At 40.0% G+C, this 23249-nt stretch overlaps 1 protein-coding gene across 3 annotated transcripts; it reads left to right on the top strand.

The window, feature by feature from the left end:
- Positions 1 to 642: 642 nt before the first annotated feature.
- gak (cyclin G associated kinase) lies at positions 643 to 23115 on the top strand. 3 transcript variants are annotated; one of them, XM_086206683.1, is made up of 29 exons: positions 643 to 993; positions 5422 to 5483; positions 5702 to 5761; positions 6085 to 6199; positions 6510 to 6652; positions 6784 to 6909; positions 7617 to 7706; positions 8139 to 8274; positions 8665 to 8777; positions 10995 to 11073; positions 12902 to 13019; positions 15060 to 15109; positions 15302 to 15450; positions 15665 to 15787; positions 15895 to 16028; positions 16141 to 16335; positions 16417 to 16534; positions 16713 to 16792; positions 17111 to 17304; positions 17465 to 17599; positions 17766 to 17932; positions 18050 to 18305; positions 18403 to 18597; positions 18844 to 18981; positions 19186 to 19272; positions 19391 to 19663; positions 19849 to 19997; positions 20267 to 20443; positions 20855 to 23115. In XM_086206683.1, exons 1-29 carry the CDS (start codon positions 852 to 854, stop codon positions 20954 to 20956), a joined length of 3906 nt encoding a protein of 1301 aa, XP_086062809.1. In that variant the 5' UTR covers positions 643 to 851; the 3' UTR covers positions 20957 to 23115. The 3 variants fall into 3 exon arrangements, with proteins under 3 accessions (XP_086062809.1, XP_086062810.1, XP_086062808.1); XM_086206684.1 differs by having other exon boundaries at positions 17438 to 17599; positions 18844 to 18939; positions 20855 to 23114; XM_086206682.1 differs by having other exon boundaries at positions 17438 to 17599; positions 20855 to 23114.
- The last annotated feature ends 134 nt before the right edge of the window (positions 23116 to 23249 follow it).

The following is a 23249-nucleotide window of genomic DNA, read 5'->3' as shown; positions in this document are numbered from 1 at the left end:
GAATTACTTTCTGTTTAGGCCTACAGGATGCTTGCAGAGAGAAGATATGCCGGCTGAGCAGAAACAGAGATCTGCTGCACAGAAAGAGCTCCAGTTTTAAACACACGCTTCCAGTAGATGGCGTACTAGTGCTCTTTTATCACACAACATTGACCATACGGTAAATACGCGTCTGTTTACAGAGCACAGCGAGAGGTTCACCCTTACATTTGATCATTTTGTGAAGACTTTCCTCTAGGCATCAAACAAAGGACAGAAACAGAGACACGTGTGTGTTCTACTACGAACACAGAACAATCTTCACTCATATAGCGATCCTATTTGAGAAATCTAGTTCTCTCCACCATGAAGACTGCATGATACATTTGTAATAAAAAATACACAGTGCTTCTCATCACTTAAAGCATCTATGGCGTTACTCAGTATTAAAGTAAGAGCCACTCGACATCTAATTCTTGCCCCTCTGCGTCCTCCCGAGTACCACCTGCCTCATAGACGTGGATATTCTGGACATCCAAAACGTTTCGCCTGAAATTGAAGGACATTGTTGTACAGACACGTGGCAAATTAATGGTACACACATATTTAAAACGCTTTTTTTGTTTCACGTGACTGTATCGTACTTTGACGTCATCATTCATCACGGAAGTCTTAGCTGCTGTTGGTGGCGGCCTCGTTAACCTAGCAGCAGGAAGAAGATGTTTGTTTTCAGTGAAAGAATTGTATCACCTGACTGTAAACATTTATAACAGACTAAACTACCGTGGGGTTTATCCGCTGAGTCTGTTTGGGTTTAGGCAGCCCCACTTTCACGTCTAGAGCCGGCTTTTGGGAGCCTGAAACAGGATAAGATGTCCCTGTTCCAGTCGGCGCTAGATTTCCTCGCCGGGCCCGGCTCTTCCGGAGCGGCCAGCCGGGACCAGAATGACTTCGTTGGACAGCTCGTTGAACTCGGTGACATGAAACTGCGGATCAAGAGGGTAATAGCAGAAGGTAGGATGGTGCAGCATAATAAGAACTAGGAATTACACACTGCGCGGCTAGGTATGCTAGCTAGCTGTAAAAGCTAACCCGCTAACGTTATGTCATAACGTTGCAGTCAGTGACATTAAAGCAAGAAAGTGCCGCGCATAGTCAAAAAGTAAACACAAGATGATAGTTTGACTTATTGCGGGCAAGATATAAAGAGCAGTAACTTTAAATCAGTGTTTTTGTTCTGTTCTGGAACGTTGACGCTGGGAGGTCCAGAACTTTCACGTTTGCATAGCCCCAGTTATCCTTGTTGAACTGTCACACAAAAAGATTCATTGATACTGATGATAAAGATGCACCGACACTGCATAAGCTTTGTCCCTTTCCTTTTATTGGAGGGGTTTGTAGAAGCAATATTGTAATCAAATCCCTTATGTGTGCACTATAGTGATACTCTGTTGACAACAATACTCTGAGTATCATCAGAGCTTTGATAGGATTTATCCAGTGATGACGAGATGGGTTCAGAGTCAGGATGTATTACCCCCCCTGATCCCTCTATTTATATCTAATGAAGATGACTATGGTTTGAGGTGATAAGGAACTGATGAACGACAAAAGGTGGAAAGTGATAAGTCAATCACAAAAGTAATTTTCTCATTTGGCATGAGGCTGTTCAGTAGGAAGTAAATGTATGTTTACAGGACATAGATAACCAGGTTTCTTGGTAATTGGTTCCTTAAATAGACCTTTATCTCTCTGGGTAATTTTATATGAAGTAAAACATTTATACTAATTACAGATCAACTGATTACTTGCTTAGCTATTATACATATATATATTTCATTTAAATATGTTGCCATGTTTTTATTGGATGGCTTTTAAAAAAATCAGTATTGTACTAGTTTTTTTTTTTTGTATAGTTTATAAGAGTTGGTGTACGAATTTTATTGTTACTGTCAGTCAAGTGAAAGCCTGGTGGGAGGTCAAGACATGTTAAATTTCATCTGGAAAAACATGTTTTATCAACAGCTTAATTTATTATTACTTTGCAGAGTGTATTAGGCCAGTTTTGGTCTACATCCCTGTGTTTGAATCTTATGTATTGCTGTGCTGATGTGTGCGTCAAGGTGGCTTGTCAAGCTGCCAGTTTAGTGTTTAAAATTTTTCAAATATGATTTATATATTTTTTTAAAATGCAATGCATTGCTCTGGTTGAGGGTTTACACATACAAAGCTTTCCTGTGGTTATTATCTGATACAGCAGCACAACCAATCACGAGTCTTTAATCTGATATTCATTGTATCTATACCATCAAAGTTATATTTTATGTATATCAGAATATACATTTATATTTGTAGCAGCTTGAAGATGAATACCTTACCACAAACTAATTTTTCTAGTAATGATCATGGGAAAAACAGTGACATAACCACAGAATGAAATGGAAGAAGTATGGCAAGTCTCTCCTCTTTTTGCATGTTCTTGATTGCGGGTTCTTTTTTTGAAAAAGTATGAGTAGTCTCAGTCCAGTTGAATTGGAAATTGCTAGAAAAAAAATAACAACCCTGCAAATAGTTATGCAACAAAAGTGCAGGGAAACTGAATCATTTCCTTTTCTTCGGAAGTCAGCGTACCCTCGACCATTTCTGGGTTATGTAGCTATGACTCAGTTCGTAGACAAGTATGTTAAATACCCGTGCAGCTGATTGCTCTGATATTTTCACAGTCGCACTGAGGGTGACCAGCTTGTGCATTCAGGTAACTAATTAGCTTGTGGTTGTTTGTACTCTGAAGTGTTACAGTCTGTTTACTTTTAAGCTTAAATCAAAGTGTTTGTGGAATATTGAGCATAAAGCTGGATTAGGAAGACTTGGATGATACCAGACAGTTATTCTTGACATTTTTGGACAGATTTGTTATTGTTTTTAGTTGGTGGCCATGAGATGCCATTAGTCTCATACTAAATATATGTGTTTGGCTTTTTCTGTATTCTGGACTCACAAAGAAGTTTCAAGATGGTGAAAATACATTTCCGGGAGTTCAAGACCCCCTTTATGCAAGTACTTGAAAGGCAAAATACACTTTGTGGGTGTAATATTACAGATGACTTCTAAAACTGTTACTGATGAATAAATGTAATTCAATTCCAACACTATTGCCTTCATAATCAAAGAAAGGAATCTCAACAATGATCAATGGTTGACGCCTGGTTTAATCAGAGAGAAAATATTTCTTCAACCCATCGAGTTGGTAAAGGATCATTTAACACAAACTCTCTGCCCTCTCAGTCACTCGTCTGGTTTCCTGAAAGCTGTCTTTGTTGTGACTCTCATCGAGATCTTTGTCGTGGGGATACAATGAATAGCTGTAACCAGATGGTCAGATGGGTCCTTTGATTTTTTTCTTCTTCTTCTTGTTTTTCCTGGCAATAACAAGTTTTTTCAGTCAAAAAGTACGTTCAGGAAGCAGCTCCCCTCAGTACTGAGCTCTGATTCGCCACTCGATCCAGAGCTAAACAGGTTTTTAAGTATAGTGACACCTGTTTGTCATTTCTTGTGTTTTTGGTGTCATGTCCCCCTCACAATGGGTGAAACAGTAGCAAAGTGAGGTCTCCTTATTCACAGCAAGATTTGATATGCTGAGCACACATTTTATATTCCAGTAGTTATTTATTACAAGTAGATCAACGTCTCCTTTGATATGGTTGGACAAAATGAAGAGGCGTGTTTTGTTTTTCATTTTTTATTTGTTTTATAAAGGCTTGGTAATAAGTAACAAATGATTTAAAAAAAAAAAAACAGTGGCCCTGCACATAAAATTGTCTGCAGCAGATTAGCTCTGATTTCTTGTTTTTTTTTTTTCTTGTTTTTTTTTTTTTTTTTTAGCTTTTCATGCCTTTTGCTAAGTAAATACACCTGGGCAGTCCAGTCTGTTTAATCTGTTAAGATTAGAATCATGGGTTTGTCCATTTAGGTTTTTTTTTTTCTTTTTTTTTAACCAAGCAAAGCACCTCTGGTAGTTGATTTACATTACTATGGTAACCTCACACTGGACTCTGTGGAATGTGGCTTGTAGAGTACGCTTTGGAAGCCTATACAAACACACCTGGTGGAGAATTTTGAAACTGAAATTTGGTGTGCACCAACCACAGCAGATTTGAGGTCTCAAAATCAAGTCATTACAAGAGGAAATGTGAAGGTTTTGGCCTTCAACACTACATTTTAGCTGAATTCTTTGGTACTTGGTAGCAGATGGTGATCTATAATGCTGTTTAGCCACAGTTAACTTGTGAAATGGACTCATAAATCAGAGCTCATGTGAGGAAATACGTTGTAGTAAGGGAGGGGTACTTTCCTGGTTAAATAAATACCGTCCTCCTACCTGATAGCTGGCTGGCTGCTACATCAACACTTATCACAACACCTTCAGTCAATATATATTCAGCAACGATCAATAAGTGGGTTTGTGATAGAAAGATAGTTTGTGTTGTAGTGCCCTTGATAATACAGTGGTTTGAATGTTTTGCGGGTGTGTACACCAGGTACATGTCTTTTGGAAAACGCTTTAGACGAAGCAACTAACAAGCTTCATTACAGGAAGAGACAGTGGAGTAAGAGTGATAAATCTGTTCATTATGGAAGGAGATCAGACGAAGGTCTCAGTGAGAGGAGGTGCTCTTCGACGGAGTCTTCAAGAGAGTCGTGAGGCTGGAGAGAGAGGTGTCTCTGCTCTGCATTTGATAGCTCGTTCCACCATTGAAGAGCCCCAAATCAGAACAACCTGGGCTGAGATTTATTATTGAGTCGTGAGGGTGGCATTGCCAGATGACGTTCCTTGGAGGAACGCAGTGGACGAGAGGGAGCATTTAAGGTTATGCGATAGAGTTCAAGTTGATGGGAACAGATTCAGAGGTCACTGCATATGCAAGGATTAATAACATGAATTTGATTCAAGGCAGGCAGCCATGGGTAGCCATTAAAGGTCACTGAGCAGCAGAAGGACATGTTGTCTTAGGTTGATTGAAAACTTAGACACACCACATCATTCTGGACCATCTGTCAGGGTTTCACTGTGTCCGTTAAGACCTACCAGAAGAATATTGTAAGAAAACTTTAAAATTCTGGAGTGGGAATAGAGAAAAATCAATGAATGTCTTACTCTTATTGCAAATTAGAATCAAGAGTTGTTTAATAAAACATCCAGGACAACTTTCTGTGGTCCAAATTTATAGAATATTTGTTAACCTTTACCAGTAGAAGAAATGTGCGATGTTATCAGAGGGCCAGTTTCATACCAGGTTTCACCACTCATCACAAGTATCACACAATGCTTAATACATTTCATTTTCTGTTTTGAATTTTTTTGATGAGCGCATTTTTTTTTAATGTGTTATTCATGGTAAGGTGTAGTGAACTGTGTAACTGACTATCTCCTAATTTTCTTAGGTGGGTTTGCCTTTGTGTATGAAGCCCAGGACATGGGAAGCGGTAAAGATTATGCCCTCAAGGTAAGCCTTGGTTCAGCAAGCCCACAATTTAGTTTGTATCACACTTTTTTGGTCCTGGTCCTGGTTTCAGATGGTTTTGTTTCTTTATACATGAAGGAGAGGAAAGCATCCCCAGCAAATGAAAGCAAAACACTCACACGGAGCTAAAGTGAATGAAAAACAGCAATGAAAACATCGTGCTAAGACCAATAGCAAACTGACATGTGCTTTTGTTTCAGAGGCTGCTGTCTAATGAAGAAGAGAAGAACAAGGAAATCATCCAGGAAGTCTGCTTCATGGTATCCTTTATCATTTATTTTTGTTACAGTTCAAAATGGAGGCTGAAAAATCCACATTTTACTTCGAACTCATGACATTTCAAGATAAAAAGATGATAGATTCAGGACCACCATGGAGACTTTTCAGATGTCCTCTTTGATATGTTATTTTTCTTTACATCTAAGTTGCTATTGGATGACATACTGCTCAGGCGCTTAACACCACAGGATGTGTAGTAGTTTTAGTTTACACATTTTCGTTGTTGGAGTTGTCTGAAATGTCCTGAGGACAAGCTCGACACCACAGTCTTGTTTCTATGATCCTTTACCTACTGGCTCTACAGAAAAAGTTGTCAGGTCATCCCAATGTGGTCCAGTTCTGCTCTGCAGCCTCCATCAGCAAGGAGGAGTCAGACACCGGACAGGCCGAGTTCCTGATCCTCACCGAGCTGTGTAAAGGTAAGTAGAAACTTCAATTTTGTTAGTTTTGTTGACATTTGTACTACTCTGTCTGGTACCTCTTTCTCTGTGTACTACTTCACTGCTGAGTCAGTGCTTTGTCAGTCTTCTAACTGAACCTACAGGGAACTGGAATCGTCAGCATCATTTACCGGCATTTAGCTGTAACCAAAGGGTGCTGGTGATGAAATTGTTCAACTGTTCTTTTTCCTGTCTTACTTCCTCCCTGTTCAGTCTGACTCTTTGTTTATAGCACACTAATTTCACTGTTTTTTACTCCGTGGATGTGTGCCGCTCTTCTCTGCTTCAGGTCAGCTGGTGGACTTTATAAGGCGGGTGGAGCAGAGGGCTCCTCTATCATGTGACACTGTGTTGAAAATTTTCTACCAGGCGTGCCGCGCCGTGCAGCACTTACACAAACAGAAACCTCCAGTCATACACAGAGACCTCAAGGTTTGTCCTTAGTGGTTGAGTGAATGAAGGATAATTTAAGCATCCATTATATGCAGGACCAAAGAAGGAAGTAACCTGTTGTATCATAAATAAATACTCCTGTTTGTTTTTACTCTCTTGATATGTTGCAGATTGAGAACCTCTTGATTAGTAACCAGGGCACCATCAAGCTATGTGACTTTGGCAGCGCCACCACAGTGTCACATTACCCTGACTACAGCTGGTCAGCACAGAAGAGGTCCATGGTGGAGGATGAGGTACAGACACACACACACAACAGAGCTCCCCTTATGCAGCTTCCCCTACATAGATTTATGTGTGGTGGCCTGCCATGGAGTAAGCATTGATTTATTAGTGGGAGCATCAGGAGCTCGACCCTCCCTCTCTCAACAGTTCATCATCTCCTTTTTGTTTTCTGGAAGATTGAGAAAGTGTTTACCTACATTCCCGAAAATAATTGTAAGGTTGTTTGGTTTTTTTTGTTTTTTTTTAACAGAATACATTGCCACAAAAAAAAATTTCACAAATCATAATATTCACACGACTGTATCCGTGGCAGAGATTGTGTCAGGCTGTTTGACAAAAACCAGAAACCTTTTGATTGAATTAGTGGCTGCAGGTCCAGGAAGCTTTGATCAATCAGGTTAATTATATTTATGCCATTCGCTCAGCTTCGCCACAGATGAACCCAACTGAGATCATGGTTTCTAAATGTATTGACCTGAGCGTTCATCAGCGTAACTGTTTGAAACAGATGCTTGAGGGAGGAGTATTCATGGTTTAAATGATACTTTTCCAAGCTTATCAGGGCATTGTATTAATAATTTCAGGAGTGTAATTGGGGTTAATGGCTTAAATGAACATTTCATTTATACTTGGCTGTGGTTTTCTTCACCACAACACAGCAAAGTGGTTCAACATCTACTTTTTTTGTCTGTTTGTTTGTTTGTGTGTTTTACTGTAGATCACGAGGAATACCACTCCAGCCTACCGGACCCCAGAGATGATTGATCTCTACTCCAATTTCCCCATCAATGAGAAACAAGACATTTGGGTGAGACTTTTTTACTTTCTTTTCAACAACTACAGCCACTGTACAGATATTTTTGTTGATTGGGGAGTCACGTATGAGAGCCGACAACTTCTATATCTGGTCTAACTGACCCTGATGTCGGTCTAAAAAGGTCTACTTGAAGTCAGGATAATCAAGCGTCAACACCTGACAATTTGGGCTGCTGTATATATTTTTAATCCAGTGTGAAAAATCTAGACGATGTAATTATTTTGTCAGCATTGAAAACAATACTATTTACTGTCAGCAGGGTGTATTTACAGTGACATGTGTAATGGTCCTTCCTTAGGGAAAAAGATTGCTCTCTTCTTAGGATTAGGGTTGATTAAGACTTTATGAAATTGTGGGTCTTATTGTTGATGGGGAAACAGTAGCTTGAGTAATTATTGTCTTTGTCTCTGCTGTGTCGTGCAGGCCCTTGGATGCATCCTGTACTTGTTGTGTTTCAAGCAGCATCCATTTGAGGATGGCGCCAAGCTGCAGATAGTTAATGGGAAATACTCAATTCCTCCTCACGATGTCAAGTACACTGTGTATCATGACCTCATACGTAAGTCTCGGCAGGCTGCGCTTGTGTCTTTGCTGTCTGTTTATGCGTCCACCCTTGAAGTCACAGCCAGTCATATGTGCTATTCACCTTCACCATTCAGCAACATGCTTTAGCCTCTTACCTGATAGAATAATGAACTCTAATTTTACATCTTCTGTTCTATCTTACTAATTTCCATAGCGGAGGAAGATTACAGTTTTCTAAACCAATCACTGTCATTATTATGTGTTATATATGTGTATATATAAATAACTGAATAAAATTAGTTTATTAGCTGTAGAATTAGAGACCACATTAGATCTGATTTCATATAATTGATTTTTCCTTTCAACTTCTCCTCTTTCTTCCTTCTTCCAATGTATCGTCTGCTTTCTTCTTCCTACCGTCCAGGTTCCATGTTGAAGGTGAACCCAGAGGAGCGTCTGTCGATTACAGAGTTGGTCAACCAGCTCCAGGAGATAGCAGCAGCACGCAATGTCAACCCCAAGTCTCCCATTACAGAGGTAGGTGTGTGCTTGACAGTTCAGAGCTGTTGTGAAAAATGCTCCCAAATTTGAGATGTACATAGAAACATCTCAATCAAACAACATTGACATTGGGTGAGAGGTGGGGTTCACCCTGGACGAGTCGCCAGTCCATTGGGGTCATCAGGAGCAATTAGGGGTTCAGTATCTTGCTCGAGGACACTTGGACATGGTCACCTGGAGAAGTGAGGATTGAACCAGAGATCCTTCGGTTGTTAAACAGCCACTGAGCCTTGCCACCCCCTGCCGTGTATTTATGCATGTAGAAATTAGTTAATTATCCTAGATATGAGGAAAGTAACAATGCGAACCTGAATTTGAAAATGAAGACCTTAATTCTTCCCTCCCAATCAAAATGCAATCAGATGCTTGTATCTCTGTGTGTGACTTTTGTGTGTGTATGTGTGTGTTATTTATATACATTAAGTGTCCTCTGCTTTGAGTGTAGGTCTGGAGTAGGTGGCAAATTTCACAAAGTGTTTATCGAATGAACAATTTGGCTGAGACATGGAGGCACATCGTCAGTGTCAGCCAGCCTGTCGAGAGGCTATTGATAGGCCAACCACATTACTACTTCTGCTCTGCATGTGTGTGTGTGTGTGTGTTTGTGTGTGTGTGTGTGTGTGTGTGTGCGCGCGCGCGCGTAAAAGTGCATGCACACCTACACTCTGCCGCACGACCATCAAACACACTTGAAAGCAGTGGTTGGCACAAAAGAGCTTATATACTCTTTCCTTAGCTCCTCTCTTCTCAGCTGGCATGGTTCTAATGGGGCTAGAGAGACACAGAGGCACAGTAGTGCAGGATAGATGAAGCAACCACACTAGCCAATCACTAATCTTGGGTTAAAAGGCAAAAAAAAAAAAAAAAACACTTTTTTTTTTTCACAGGTTTACCGGATTAAGACAATTAGAATAGAAAAGCATTTAAACATGCAGGGTGCCCTGCCACAGCATGATTCTCACCACAAATCCTGTGACTTATGGATAAGTCCTCAGCCCAAGTTGTGATTTATGTAAAGCTGGTTTCAATCCTGGTTAATAGCATTTAAACTTTTCTGCCATTATTGTCTTTGGCATGCAAACATGTATGTCCATTTGATTGACAGATGAGACAACATATAGATGTCATTACAATTAAATAGGTTTTTAAATCCTACACTGCATCAATGACTGTAATCTCAGACTGAGTTGGTGCTTCAAACTAATTTCTTCATTGAGTCTTGATATGCAATGCCCCGTTCCAACCTTTCTCCTACTAAACTGAATCACTGAATCTCGGTGTGTGTGTGTGTGTGTGTGTGTGTGTGTGTGTGTGTGTGTGTGTGTGTGTGTGTGTGTGTGTGTGTGTGTGTGTGTGTGTGTGTGTGTGTGTGTGTGTGTGTGTGTGTGTGTGTGTGTGTGTGTGTGTGTGTGTGTGTGTGTGTGTGTGTGTGTGTGTGTGTGTGCGCGTGCGCCGTGAAGGCTGATTTTGGCGAATGCTGATCTGATTAGGGCTAAGAAGGGGTTTCCCTGCTGGACATAAGGAGATTACAGCCTCTGGTTCTTCTACCCTCTGCTGCTTCTTGCACAGACATATGAGAAGGCAGACTGTGAGATAGAGGCAAGAAGAGTGTGAGGAGAAAATGTGTGAAAGAAGCAAATGGATTTGAAACACTTGAGAGGAAACTGCCCCCCGGGACAAGACGAGACTTTTCATGTCTAATTGGAAATTTATTTGAACTTTCATGTCTGAAATTAACCTTTTTTTTTGTTGTTGTTGTCGTTTTTCTATATTTGCAATGTTTCACACTGTTTTCTTGATAATTAATTTGACAATGTTTCACATTGTACTCAGTGTTTGATTGATGCTCACCTCCAGTTCTACAATTAGTGGCAGTCTGGCTGGCATTTACTACTTTTCACTCCTTCAAGGATGTAATTTTTCTTTTATTTTTTTAAATATTTTTTCCATATAAGAGGATAATTTTCACCCCCTTTATTTTCATGAAGATCTTTGCAATTTTTAGGATTCTGTTTTCTCTCTGTGAAGCTCTCTTATTACCTCATTCGAACATTTGTTTTTAACGTCTCAGGGAAAAAGATCCAATACAGCCAGATTTTTTACATTTTTGTCACTCTGTTTATCTTCCTGTTCATGATGTTGAGCACATACTACTGTTGGCGTCCAGTATATGATGGCTATGAATGTCTGCAGTTGCTGGAACAGAACGGAGGTTTCGGCAACAACGGAGCCCAGCCGCCCACCCAGATCCATAACGTCCACAACAGCGCAGGTAAGAATTTGTTTTTGGTATCATCATTTGTTTGAAAGATTGCAGATTTGTTTGACTCTTCACCTGTGACATCCGTCGTAGTCGGAGGCATAATCTTGTCTGATCGTCCAGCCATCTTGTTCTATTGAACGTGGCATCTCAGGAACAACTAGGGGGAATTTAATTACGTCTGGCACACTTGGACTCAAGATGAACTGATTAGAATTCTGTGGTCCCACATCAAGGTCACTGTAAAGTTTTTGGCCCAAACGCAATGATTTATTACCCGACTATGACAGTATTTTGCACAAATGTCGGTACAAGCAACAATAATGTGATAATATTATATATCCAAAAGGTTAACAGTCAACTTCAGAGTGGTTTCATAATGTTCATAACAGTCATACAGACAAACACTTGATTGGCTGTTACAATAGTTTTTCGAGTAGTATATAGTTTTTCATTTCATGTTGGTGCCGAAGGTGAATTTGAAACCTGAAATGAGGTTCTGCTGAAGGACATCCCAAACCCTTTTATAGCCATGAATGTGTTACATGTGTTATGGGAGATACTTCATTTCAGATTCTTTTTTTCAACCCTTTTGTTTGTGATTACTATGGTATATAATTATGATGGTCAAGGTTTTTTTTAGGTTGTGGTCGTGATTCAGATCAGCAGACACACAGTCCCTAGACTAGAGGTCAGACAACTCAGGCATTTCACAGCACCATTCAAACATTGAAGTCAATTCTCAGTGCATCTTGATTTCTTATTAAAAATGTTTTTTTTTAATGTTTTCAGAGAAAAATAATGTAATTAATGTTGCATTGTGTTGATAATACTTGATGCTCTTTTATTATATTTTCCATATCGGCTCACTAATAATTAAGAATTGTGATCATTGCTGGATCAGGTGTTGTTCCCACCCTCACACCCCACCCCATCTCCCATATTGAGAGTCACACATGTCAACATGTAATCCGTTACTTCACCCATGATCACCCGCTATTGACAGAATACACACACTGGTACAACAACCTCTATGAATTTCAAAGGTCAACAGTCAACACTTTAGCTTTGTTGAAATCCAACTCATGTTTACCCACAAATCATGTGATACTATAACGAATTTGGAGGAAATATCCTCATTGAATAATAACATATAATTTACTTTTAAAGAGTGTTGTGTCCAATTAAGAGGTCAAGAAGCTCACTTGTGGCTTTGTGTAATTGACGGCTGGTAAACTCACTTAATGAGTTTTTATTGTGTATGAACCTGCACAAGAGAAAGAGGCCACAAACAAACTTCACACCCTCAGGCAACATACTGGTATTTGATAGTTGACCTGCATTAATTTATCACCCTACTACCCTACTCACTCACTCACTCACTCACTCACTCACTCACACTTGCACAGGCTGTGTACTGTCCATTAAGAGGATTTCAGCGCATCCGGTCAACCATCTGTCGAAAGACCGACTTGTGTTTGCTCTTTCCTTGAGGAGTGGCTGTGGTCTCCGGCTCATTCATAACCTGGCTAATAAATGTCAATTCACATTCTTTTGCTCCCAACATCAGGCAGTTCCTCATTATTAGCATACAAGTGGACTTAAAAAGTACCATCTTAAAATATAGTCTGTATTTAACCTTACTTGATAAAACAACCTCACATTCAGATCAGCTTTAATCCCTGTGTTATATCTTGTGGTCCATCCGTGAGGCAGATATGTGCTCAGTCATAGAGCTTTACAGTCTTCATTAAATGTCCTTTATCCTTTCTGACCCAAAGAGCTTAAGCGTTGCTAACTTTACTGGTGTTCTCTCTTCTTTTTCTTGTGACTCCTACAGGCATCTACGATCCCGATCAGTCTGGCAGTGGTCTCTTGGATATCTTACGGGGAGGAACCGAGCGTTTCCTGACCAACATAAAGGACACTTCTTCTAAGGTCATCCAGTCAGTAGCCAGGTAAGCTGTTCATAGTTAACGTGGTTCTCCTTGTTGCATCAATTCGTGTGCTGTTCGTAATTTTCAGGTCATCTGAATTGTTTTACAGTTTGTGTTTTAGTCATCGATCACCTTGGTCCTCTATCACCTTACTGGCATAACATGGACATGTTATGAAGTCATAGTTGTAATGTGTATATCTGTACCTTCTCAGAAGCTTACTAAACTAAGTCTTTAAACCACTACCGTATTTGGCTTAGTACACAGTACAATGATTTAATCCAAAACATTTCATCATGCTCTTTTGATTTCAAGTTTGTTGACCGTTCAATTTCGTTACAGTTGCATTCAGATAATCTAAATGTAGATGGATTTCCACCATATTCATACTAACCCTGCCCTCATATTTATTTATTAAGGGAAGAATTTATTGCTTTGAGATCTGATGTAGTTCTTGAGTATAATGGCAGGCTTGCATTTATGGTGAATCTAAAGCAAGAAAATAATCTAATTTCAGCTAATCTCTCTGGAAGTCTTTGTAAATCAACCACTGTCATTGCAATACAATATTGCTGACAATACAGAAATCACTGAGAGTAATACATACAGACAGACGGCCTGTCTGTACCCACCATGTGTTAAATATTCCCTTTCTATTCCCTTTCAGAGCCACTCTGTATTTTGAAGTTGAACATTTCATTTGGCCCATCTCTCATCAGTTTGTTCCATTTGTTTGGTCATTTTGTTTATTTTTTGTTGTTTCTTTTCTCTGTCCCAATCCTTCATGGTCCCACTATGTGTCCAACACCTAGCAATCCAAGGTAAATATGGGTCGGTGAAGCGTACCACTCATGCACTGCTCTGCTGGCTCCTGTAGTTTGTGTTTGATTTAGACAAAGACACCCTACTAAGCCTATTGTTGTGTCTATCATGGCAGCTTGCTGACGCTAACATCACACATTTAATATGCAGAGCATGATGTGAGTGGACAAAATGTGTATCTTGATTTGTGAGCTGAAGAGTCATATAATTGCAGTTACATCAGCAATACTGAGTTGGCGGCGCCATTTTTATTTCAACTCTTGCTCCTCAATCAAGCACCCACACTTTGATTTAGAAGAAACACAGAAGAACAACAAAATAACAAGTTAGGATTCTTAAATGGTTGACAAAATTTGAACCAGTAAGGCAAAAAATGTCTATCTTACAAATCTGGGTAATTTTGGAAACATTAAGAACCAGCAAAACTAAAGCAGGAAATATTCTTTCAGTGTATAAGTGAATTTATGAATTGTTAAGAAAATTGTTGTTTTGCCTCCATTGCTTACTAAACCTCTATCTCAGCTACTTATGTGTCCTAATCTTCATAACATGCTCCCTAACATTACATAGATAGAAGCGAGCATCATCAGTGTAGATAGATCACTTTCTTGTGGTTTTTTTTTTGGTTTTTGTTTTTTGTTTTTGCTTGACCTACAGTTTGTTTGTGTGTTTAAAGTTTTATGTACAGTAAGGACTGTGTGTTGTACTGTTATTACATACCATGGTCATTGCTCCAATATAATTTGTTTTGCTACATAATCCAACGAAACCCATGTTGTATATCAATTTACTGCCTAAAAGCCAACTCCTGACAAATAAGACAAATCCTGAGATTATGCCTGAGTGACAACATGCACCTGCTATGTATATTTCAAAGTTTCAAGAATGAAAGCTCTACTCAGTCTTTGTGGACTAGATTTATTTGAACCAAATTGGGGTAATTTATATTTATCACATTTTGATTATTTGTTTATTTTCATTTTTTTGTGAGTGTGTTGATCTTGGCTTATTGATCTAGTGTACTTCAGAAATGTCCTGAGTGCGATTAACCACAATCTTATCATGTCTTTTTTGTAACAAAGGCATTTTTGCAGTTTCCTAGAACTTCTTTGTCATAATTATTCTTTAGGGATTCATATATATTGTTCTTTCTAAAGTATTTTGTATGCACTTTTTTTGTATGCAATTTCTCATTATTGCTTTTTTTTCTTTTTTTTTCTTCTTTTTTTTTTTTAACAGTTATGCCAAAGGCGATCTGGATATATCGTACATCACCTCCAGAATAGCAGGTATGCAAAAGAGCTCCCAACTGTGTAATTCGGTAACCTACTTTTAGTGCCTTATTTACATTTCCTTTGAATGCACTTTGTAATCACTCTGTATTTGATTATGAAAAAAAATCATATCAAAGATAATCCTGTCAGAAAATGATGTAATTGAAAAAATTTGCTATAGTAATTGTAATGTGTGTCTCTGTGTAGTCATGTCATTCCCAGCTGAGGGGGTGGAGTCTGCGATAAAGAACAACATTGAGGATGTTCGACTGTTCTTGGATTCCCGTCATGCTGGCCACTATGCTGTCTACAACCTGTCCAAACGATCATACAGGCCGTCTCGCTTCCATAACAGGGTAATGTGTGTGTCTCTGTCTGTCTGTCTGTCTGTCTAGACAGATATCTATCTATCTGTCTATCTATCTTTCTATCTATCTATCAGTCAATCGTGGCTTTGTTTTTGTCAAATCTGTTTTTTATTGCCACAGTGTTATCTATTGTTGAAGTCGGTTTATTTGTCACTTTTGTGTTGCGTTTTTGTTGTATTGAGTTGTGTGTCTCTTTTTGTAGGTTTCTGAGTGTAACTGGCAGGTGCGCCGTGCTCCCAATCTCCGTAGTCTTTACAGTGTCTGTAAGAACATGCATCTATGGCTCAAACAGGACCAGAGGAACATCTGTATAGTGCACTGTTTGGTATGTATCATCTTCTGTGGGAATGTTAAGGTGAAAAAATAAGTGCATAATAAGTAAATGGAAAGACCGCAAAATGCTCTTCAATGTTACCCTCAATATTTCTGTAGGACGGCAGGGCAGCATCAGCGGTGGCGGTGTGCTCCTTCCTGTGTTTCTGTCGTCTTTTCACCACAGCTGAGGCTGCTGTCTACATGTTCTCCATGAAACGATGCCCACCTGGCATAGCCCCCTCACACAAGAGGTATACACACACACACACGCACACACACACACACACACACACACACTGTTTTATCCAAAGGCATTCATTGTTTACACTTCGTACATGACTGGATTGCCATCTTTTTTGACAGGTATATTGAGTACATGTGTGACATGATGGCGGAGGAGCCCATCATCCCTCACTGCAAGCCCATTATTATTCGCTCCATCACCATGACACCTGTGCCACTATTCAACAAGCAGCGTAATGGTTGCCGGCCGTTCTGCGAAGTTTACGTTGGAGATGAGAGGGTCCTCACCACATCGCAGGAATACGACCGGATGAAGTAAGTTTTGGGCACAAAAGAATGCCAGTTTGCTTTCCATTTTTAGGAAAATAAAAAATCTAATATGTTCTCTATTTCCAGGGATTTCAAGATAGAGGATGGGAGGGCAGAGATTCCCCTAAATGTGACTGTCCAAGGAGATGTTCTGGTGGTGATCTATCATGCTAGATCTACACTGGGAGGACGTCTACAGGCTAAGGTACCAACTCACGCAAGTTTGAGTGCAACATGTCCTCAAAAAATACCAGACACTTTGGAAAAACGATATTTGGAAAATGGGTTTTCAGCTGTATCACCTTAATACATTGAAAGGGAAGTCAGTTTGAGAATAAAGCAAATGTAGACAGAATTTGAATTTCTTCACTGGTTTCTTTCAGATGGCATCCATGAAGATGTTTCAGATCCAGTTCCACACAGGATTTGTCCCCAGAAATGCGACCACTGTGAAGTTTGCCAAGTATGTATGCAATATTTGAGCCATGCAGAGCTTCTGAATAAAGATACTTGTTTCATTATGAAAAGGTTTTAATTTGAAGTTTTATTCGCAACAACAGGCCAGGTACAGTTGGACAGTAGTTGAGTCAGATTAACATATATAGGTCAATAAAACGGTCATCGTATATAAATACGAACTGAAATAAAACATTGTGACTTTTCAGCTACAGCACAGAGGCCTAAAATAAAAAAAAAATTACAACACATTTCTTATTTTTAATAAATGACGAATGTTAATAGAAAATTCTCCCTCACTTAATCCACCCTTTCTTTTTGTCAGGTACGACCTGGATGCCTGTGACATTCAGGAAAAGTATCCAGACTTGTTCCAGGTTAACTTGGACATCGAAGTGGAGCCCAGGGATAGACCCACCACAAAGCCCCCACCATGGGAGGGCTTCCAAACCAAGGGCCTCAATCCCAAAATCCTTTTTTCCTCGCGTGATGAGCAGCAGGAAATACTCAGCAAATTTGGTAATTTTATAGTACTTAGCAAGTGTTATGGATCTTAGCACTTTTGCTTTCCTGCAAGTTTCCTGTTGACTTGTTTTTCTTTTGCCGATGTGCATGAATATATGAACTAAAGATTGAATTATAACGACTACAGGTAAACCAGAACTGCCTCGTCTGCCAGGTTCTTCAGCGTTTTACGACTCAGAGTTGCCTCAGCCGGCTCAGACCCCAGAAAATTCCAACGCCACAGAAACAGAATCTCCTGTGAGCGCTGACACCAACGCCAATAACTTCTTCCAGACACTGGATTGGGAAGGTATTGCCTCTTTATAATATGCTGGTCTTAATCTTCCTTCCTATAGTGTAGTGGTTCTGATCCTTTCTGAGGGAGGGGAGGGTATTTCTCTTTTTGTGATCTTTCTAATTTATAAATTCATCTCAAACCACTTCATTTACCAAGTTCCCTTCACTTTTATTTGAAGATGTTAGTGGCCATCAGGATGCCTCTGACAGCCAAGGAGGAGGGTCCATGCATGAAAATGAAGATCTGAGTGATCAATCAGAAGGAGAGTCTTACTCTTACTCTGGCCCGAGTGGGGAGCCTCTGTCTCGAGACCCCAGCGAACCTCTGTTTGATGCTGATTTCCAGGTGGGAAGATTAGCGTAGGGAAGAAGATGATATGACTGTGTACTTGCACCAGTTGAAACGTCAGATTTTGCGGACTCCATTCATCTGTCCTCGTCTTTGTGTTGATCTTTTCCGCAGAACCCCCCTCCCGCCACAAGTGAGCCAGCTGCTGGTGACACAGCTGATCTCTTGGGGTTGAACTCTGACCCTGAACCTCCTCCGATCTCCTCCTCCTCAACTCCTCATCAAGGAGTCCAGGGTGGCATGAAAGCCGCCTCAAGTAACAGTGACCTCCTCGATGACCTATTTGCACCCCCTGCTGGACATACAGGAGTAGTGCAGGAAGACTTGTTCTTTAGTGGGCCACCCACTGCGGCGACACCGGAGTCAAAACGTAAGGATCAAAGTTTGATAGATGCTGAGTGCATTAATATTGAAAAAATATACAATGTCATGTTTTACTTTTCTCCATCGCCATGTCTGTGCTGCAGCCATGGGCGACCTGTTTGATCCATTTGGGATGGGATCTGGCTCTGGCGTTGGCTCCAGTGTGGGCTCATCTCGACAGGCTTCCGGACCCGACCTGTTTGGGGACTTGTTGGGTTCTGATAGTTCTGCCACTAGCGGGTTCAGCTCAGCTCACAGTAACCCCACTCCTGCTTCCAACACCAGCCTCTTCAACCTCAGTAAGTCAAGTAGATTCCTCATATACAAGATTATGATAAGGAGAGGTATTATAAGGTTTTCTTCTTCCTGCTTCTGTTTGTTCATGGCATGTGTAGAAATGTTGTGAGAAAAAGCATATAATTTCTAATTATTATTTTACTAGACACTGAAATGAGAAAATAAACCCACATCAAAGGAAATTCTTTTGCCACTGATGAGGCTGACAAATTTAACTGTGGATGTTTTGCGTTTTTCTTTCTTAACAGATAAGCTAGTGAACGATGCTCCTAAAATGACATCATCTGCTAGTCAACCAGACCTTCTGGGTGGCTGGGACAGCTGGGCAGCTGGCACATCTGCTGGTATGAGCTCCACCACCAGTAAACCAGCCTACAGCAGCACAGGCAGGTTACATCAAGAGGTCTTGCATTTAGGCTTGCAGCTGAAATGAAAGTGAAAAGGCACTTTAATGGAGAGCAGAAATTCTTTGTTTTATTTTGTCATTTGCCAACAATGTAGGCTAAGACATCGTGATAATATTTGCTGTTAACATTCTTGATCACTTACTCATACTCATACTTACTGACGCATACTTTGTGTGTTTGTAGCTTCTGGTATGTCATCGATGGCGAAGGCCAAGTCTCAGACCTTCGATCCTTTTGCCAATTTAGGAAACTTGGGATCCAATTTACCAGGTAAGAAACAAATAACGGGCACCTAAAAATACAAAATAACAGTGCAGATACTGATTTACAAGTCTGATTTTACCGAAAGTGATGGATGATTCTTAATTGTCAACCTTGGTCTGTCCAGGTTCGACCAGCAGTAACTTTTCCGGGCCTTCATTTATCGGGAAGGCTCCATCCTCCTCTTCTTCCACCGCTAAGCCTCAAGCTCAGCAATGGCAGCCTGGAAGACCTGCCTCAGCCCAGAACAAAACTTGGCAGTCTGGATCTGGGTCTACACCTAAAGCACCATCTACATCCCAGCCTGCTGGAGTGCAGCCCACTAAACCAAACTACAACCTCAACTTCTCCAGTGTCATCGGGGGCAGGGAGGAGAGAGGAGTTCGTGGGCCCGGATTTGGTACGAGAAACTGAATAGAAATCACAGCTTTCCTTCCAATGATGTGACAAAACTACAACAAATTTTACATTTTCATAATGTGGATGTGAAGCTTTTTTTTTTTTTTTTTTTTTTCAATCTCTCCAGTCTTCTTCATTATTCGTCTTTTTAATCCTTTGTTTTTCCTGTGCTGTGTTGTAATGCAGGCCCTAAGCCGAAGGTAAAAGAGGATGATTTTGGGGACCTGCTGTCAACTCAGGGTTTTTCCTCAAAGTCTGATAAAAAGGAGCCGAGGACCATTGCTGAAATGAGGAGACAGGAGATGACAAAAGAAATGGATCCACTTAAATTACAGGTAACAATACAGATTGACTATACCTACATTGATAATGGATGTAGTATTCCCCAATCTGAACAGCAATACAAAGATCTATGTTTATAGCAAGCAAAGACAAGTTAAGAGAGACCAACATCCAAGTTCTTTGGCTGATGTTATCAAGGGGTATATCTTTTGTTCCAAAATTTCCACAGAAAGAAGCTGTCCATGCTTGGACACCAGTGTCAGTATTGTTGACCTGTAATTCTATTTCAAGCACTAAAGCCCTGTTTCTTGTCCTGCTGTAGATCCTGGACTGGATTGAGGGGAAGGAAAGAAACATCCGGGCATTGCTGTCAACTCTGCACACAGTGCTGTGGGAGGGTGAAACCCGCTGGAAGCCAGTGGGCATGGCCGACCTGGTGACACCCGACCAGGTGAAGAAATACTACAGAAAAGCTGTGCTGGTCGTCCATCCAGATAAGGTAGAATATTACGCCATACATTGTTTTTGCACCACAGGAACCTTGAACGATCTTAGTGCTGATTATTTTCATCCATCCATCTGTTGATTGTTTTGTAATAAATCTGGAAATACATGAGAAATGCGATCACAAATGCCCAGGAAGTACCTGCAGTGTTTCATCTTTCAACTAGTCCAAACCTTATAATAAAGGTAAATTAAATACGAATGATTGAATGTTAAATGCATCAAGTTTTTAAATTTGTGAAGCTTGAACCATTCAATGTTTTTACACACTGACTTAAATTCCAATCAACCCGACTTATTTCTAACAATCAACTGATCAATTACTGGACCAGTCATTTTTTAAGTACCTGTGAATTCTTTGTTGGTTTGATTTGTCCACACATTCTTCTCTGGTTATCTCCTGCAGGCTACAGGCAAGCCTTATGAACAGTACGCTAAGATGATCTTCATGGAGTTGAACGATGCCTGGTCAGAGTTTGAGAACCAGGGATCTAAAGCACTCTTCTAAAATCCTGGTCTGGATCCCAGTTGCTTGGATTTGGCTGAACAAACAAGGTTAGCCGGGGCCAGATTGGACTGGACTGAGCCCACATTGGGCCTTTGGGGGCGCAGAGCCTCTGAGAGGTGTCCTCTCTACCATTCCCTTCACTCCCCCTCTTCTTTCTTCTCTTCTCTGTTTCTACAATGAAGGAAAAGAGACCTTTTGCCTCATATTTGGATGTTGTGAAAATGTCCTGCTGGTTCAGTAAGAGCCAGTTATATAAAACTTGTGATCATTCTTAAACTCACTGCCTACCTGTATGACGGTCTCAGAGGTGCTGCAAACAACAGGAGGGAGGAATGGATGACAATCACAAGAAGACGACGATGACATGGAAAGAAATCAGATGATTCAAGGACTTGCGGAACAACCAAGCTGATTATCATGATAACAATATATAGATAAATGAATAAATAAATAAATAATTACCTTGGTCTAACATGATGCTGTTAAATTCTGGCTGGTATGTTTATTTGTGCCTGCCACTAATGCAAACAATCAGTCATTTAGCCAACTGGTTTAAAAAAAAAAAAAAAAAAAACCTGAAAAATCTATTAGCGTCTAAGCCAACATTGCAGTTTATAGTTTAAGGATCAAATACTCAAGTTTGTGAAACTTTGCAGGTGAATCTCCACTTTCAACATAAAGAACAAAAAATGTGCTGGTCTGTTGATGAATCGTCTCCTCCTCAGAAAAGACAGGCAACTGGTAGGCCAATCGCCGGCTGAACACTAAAAGTGCTGCTTTTACCATTACAGTTATTGCAACATGCACCCCCTCCACACACACACACCCCCCTCAACACACACACACACACACACACACACACACACGCGCGCGCGCACACACACACACACACACACACACACGCTCCTCAGACTGATGCATCTTTGAACAGCCTAACATTTGGCTGTGGAGCTGCACTCGTTTTTAAAGCCCAGTATAATCCAGAACGGGCAGTCTGTCATTGTTGAAGTGCTCTTTTTTAGCCTAAATGTTGACAATTCCACCCACTCAGGCTTCAATATGTAGCCAACTGCATGCTCTTCAACACCAATAATGAACAGGGGAGGTGTGATATTTTTTTTGTGTGTGAGATTCAAACCAGGGTTGTCCAAACGGGTTGGCGGTGGCGACTCTTGAAGTGCTCTTTTCTTTTGTAGCAGAAATGAGGACGAGTATTCCTGCCTGATTTAGGACGAGTGGCAGTTAACGTGCCATCCCAGCGTACACGCACTGCTCATTTTCTATAACTGACAGTCCTTTTATAGCATCTCTGTTATCACTGTCTCTCTTAACACACCCACTCTCTTTGTCTCTGCAAACCCCGCCCACCTCTAGCACCTCAGTCTGTGGATGTTTTTGTTTTGGTCGTCTTTTTTTTTTTGTCAGTGCTTCAGAGGAAATCCAAGTGTAGGAACAAAACAACAACAAAAAAACGTGTGATTAACGCTTGTGTTTTTACTGTCTCTTGTATGTTTTGGGTTGTTGAGTTTATTGTCGCAGTAATCATCACTAAATATCAAATCATCCATCAAGTGGCTTTGAGATTACAGGACAATTAGGCATGAATGATGCATCTCTTTGTGTGTGTGTTTCTTTTCAGGAGAGGATTCATGCTGTCTTGCTTTAGTCTTTTCTGGAAATAGTTCCACCTTTCCTGCATCTTTTGTCTTTTTGTTTTTATTTCACATTTTTACCTCATGGACCAATCAAATCACCTGTTTTCTTATTTATTACTATGGTTTTTTTGGGGGGAGGTTGAGGGAAATAATGACATGTATTCCTACATATTAATGGCACAAGTCAGAATTTCAGATAATATATTTAAGTTGAATGTGCTGAGTGCAAGTGGGACAGTTGGTTGATCACAATGAGCCTCCTTGTTGCTGTTTTCATTCCAAAGCATCTACTATTAATACAAATGTGCTTTTTTATATATGTCTGTGTGTGTATGTATGTATGTGTGTATATGTGTGTATATATATATATATATACATATATATGTATGTGTGTATAAACATATGTGTATATATAGATATATATGTATATGTGTGTGCATATGTATGTATGTATGTATATATACATATATGTATATGTGTGTGCATATGTATGTATGTATGTATGTATACATATATGTATATGTGTGTGCATATGTATGTATGTATGTATGTATATATACATATATGTATATGTGTGTGCATATGTATGTATGTATATATACATATATGTATATGTGTGTGCATATGTATGTATGTAT

This window comes from Aulostomus chinensis, chromosome 6 (genome assembly GCF_037954235.1).
Source record: "Aulostomus chinensis isolate RoL2024-O1b breed Wild chromosome 6, RoL_Achi_v1.0, whole genome shotgun sequence".
Classification (NCBI taxonomy): domain Eukaryota; kingdom Metazoa; phylum Chordata; class Actinopteri; order Syngnathiformes; family Aulostomidae; genus Aulostomus; species Aulostomus chinensis.
This window is presented reverse-complemented; position numbering and strand designations above follow the sequence as displayed.

Excerpts from the sequence above, each read along its gene's own strand:
- gak (XM_086206682.1), top strand. The coding sequence starts at position 852 with ATGTCCCTGTTCCAGTCGGCGCTAGATTTCCTCGCCGGGCCCGGCTCT. Across the intron at positions 17,600-17,765 it reads CCAGACACTGGATTGGGAAG|ATGTTAGTGGCCATCAGGAT; the intron begins GTATTGCCTCTT and ends TTTTATTTGAAG. Across the intron at positions 19,664-19,848 it reads AGTTCGTGGGCCCGGATTTG|GCCCTAAGCCGAAGGTAAAA; the intron begins GTACGAGAAACT and ends GTTGTAATGCAG.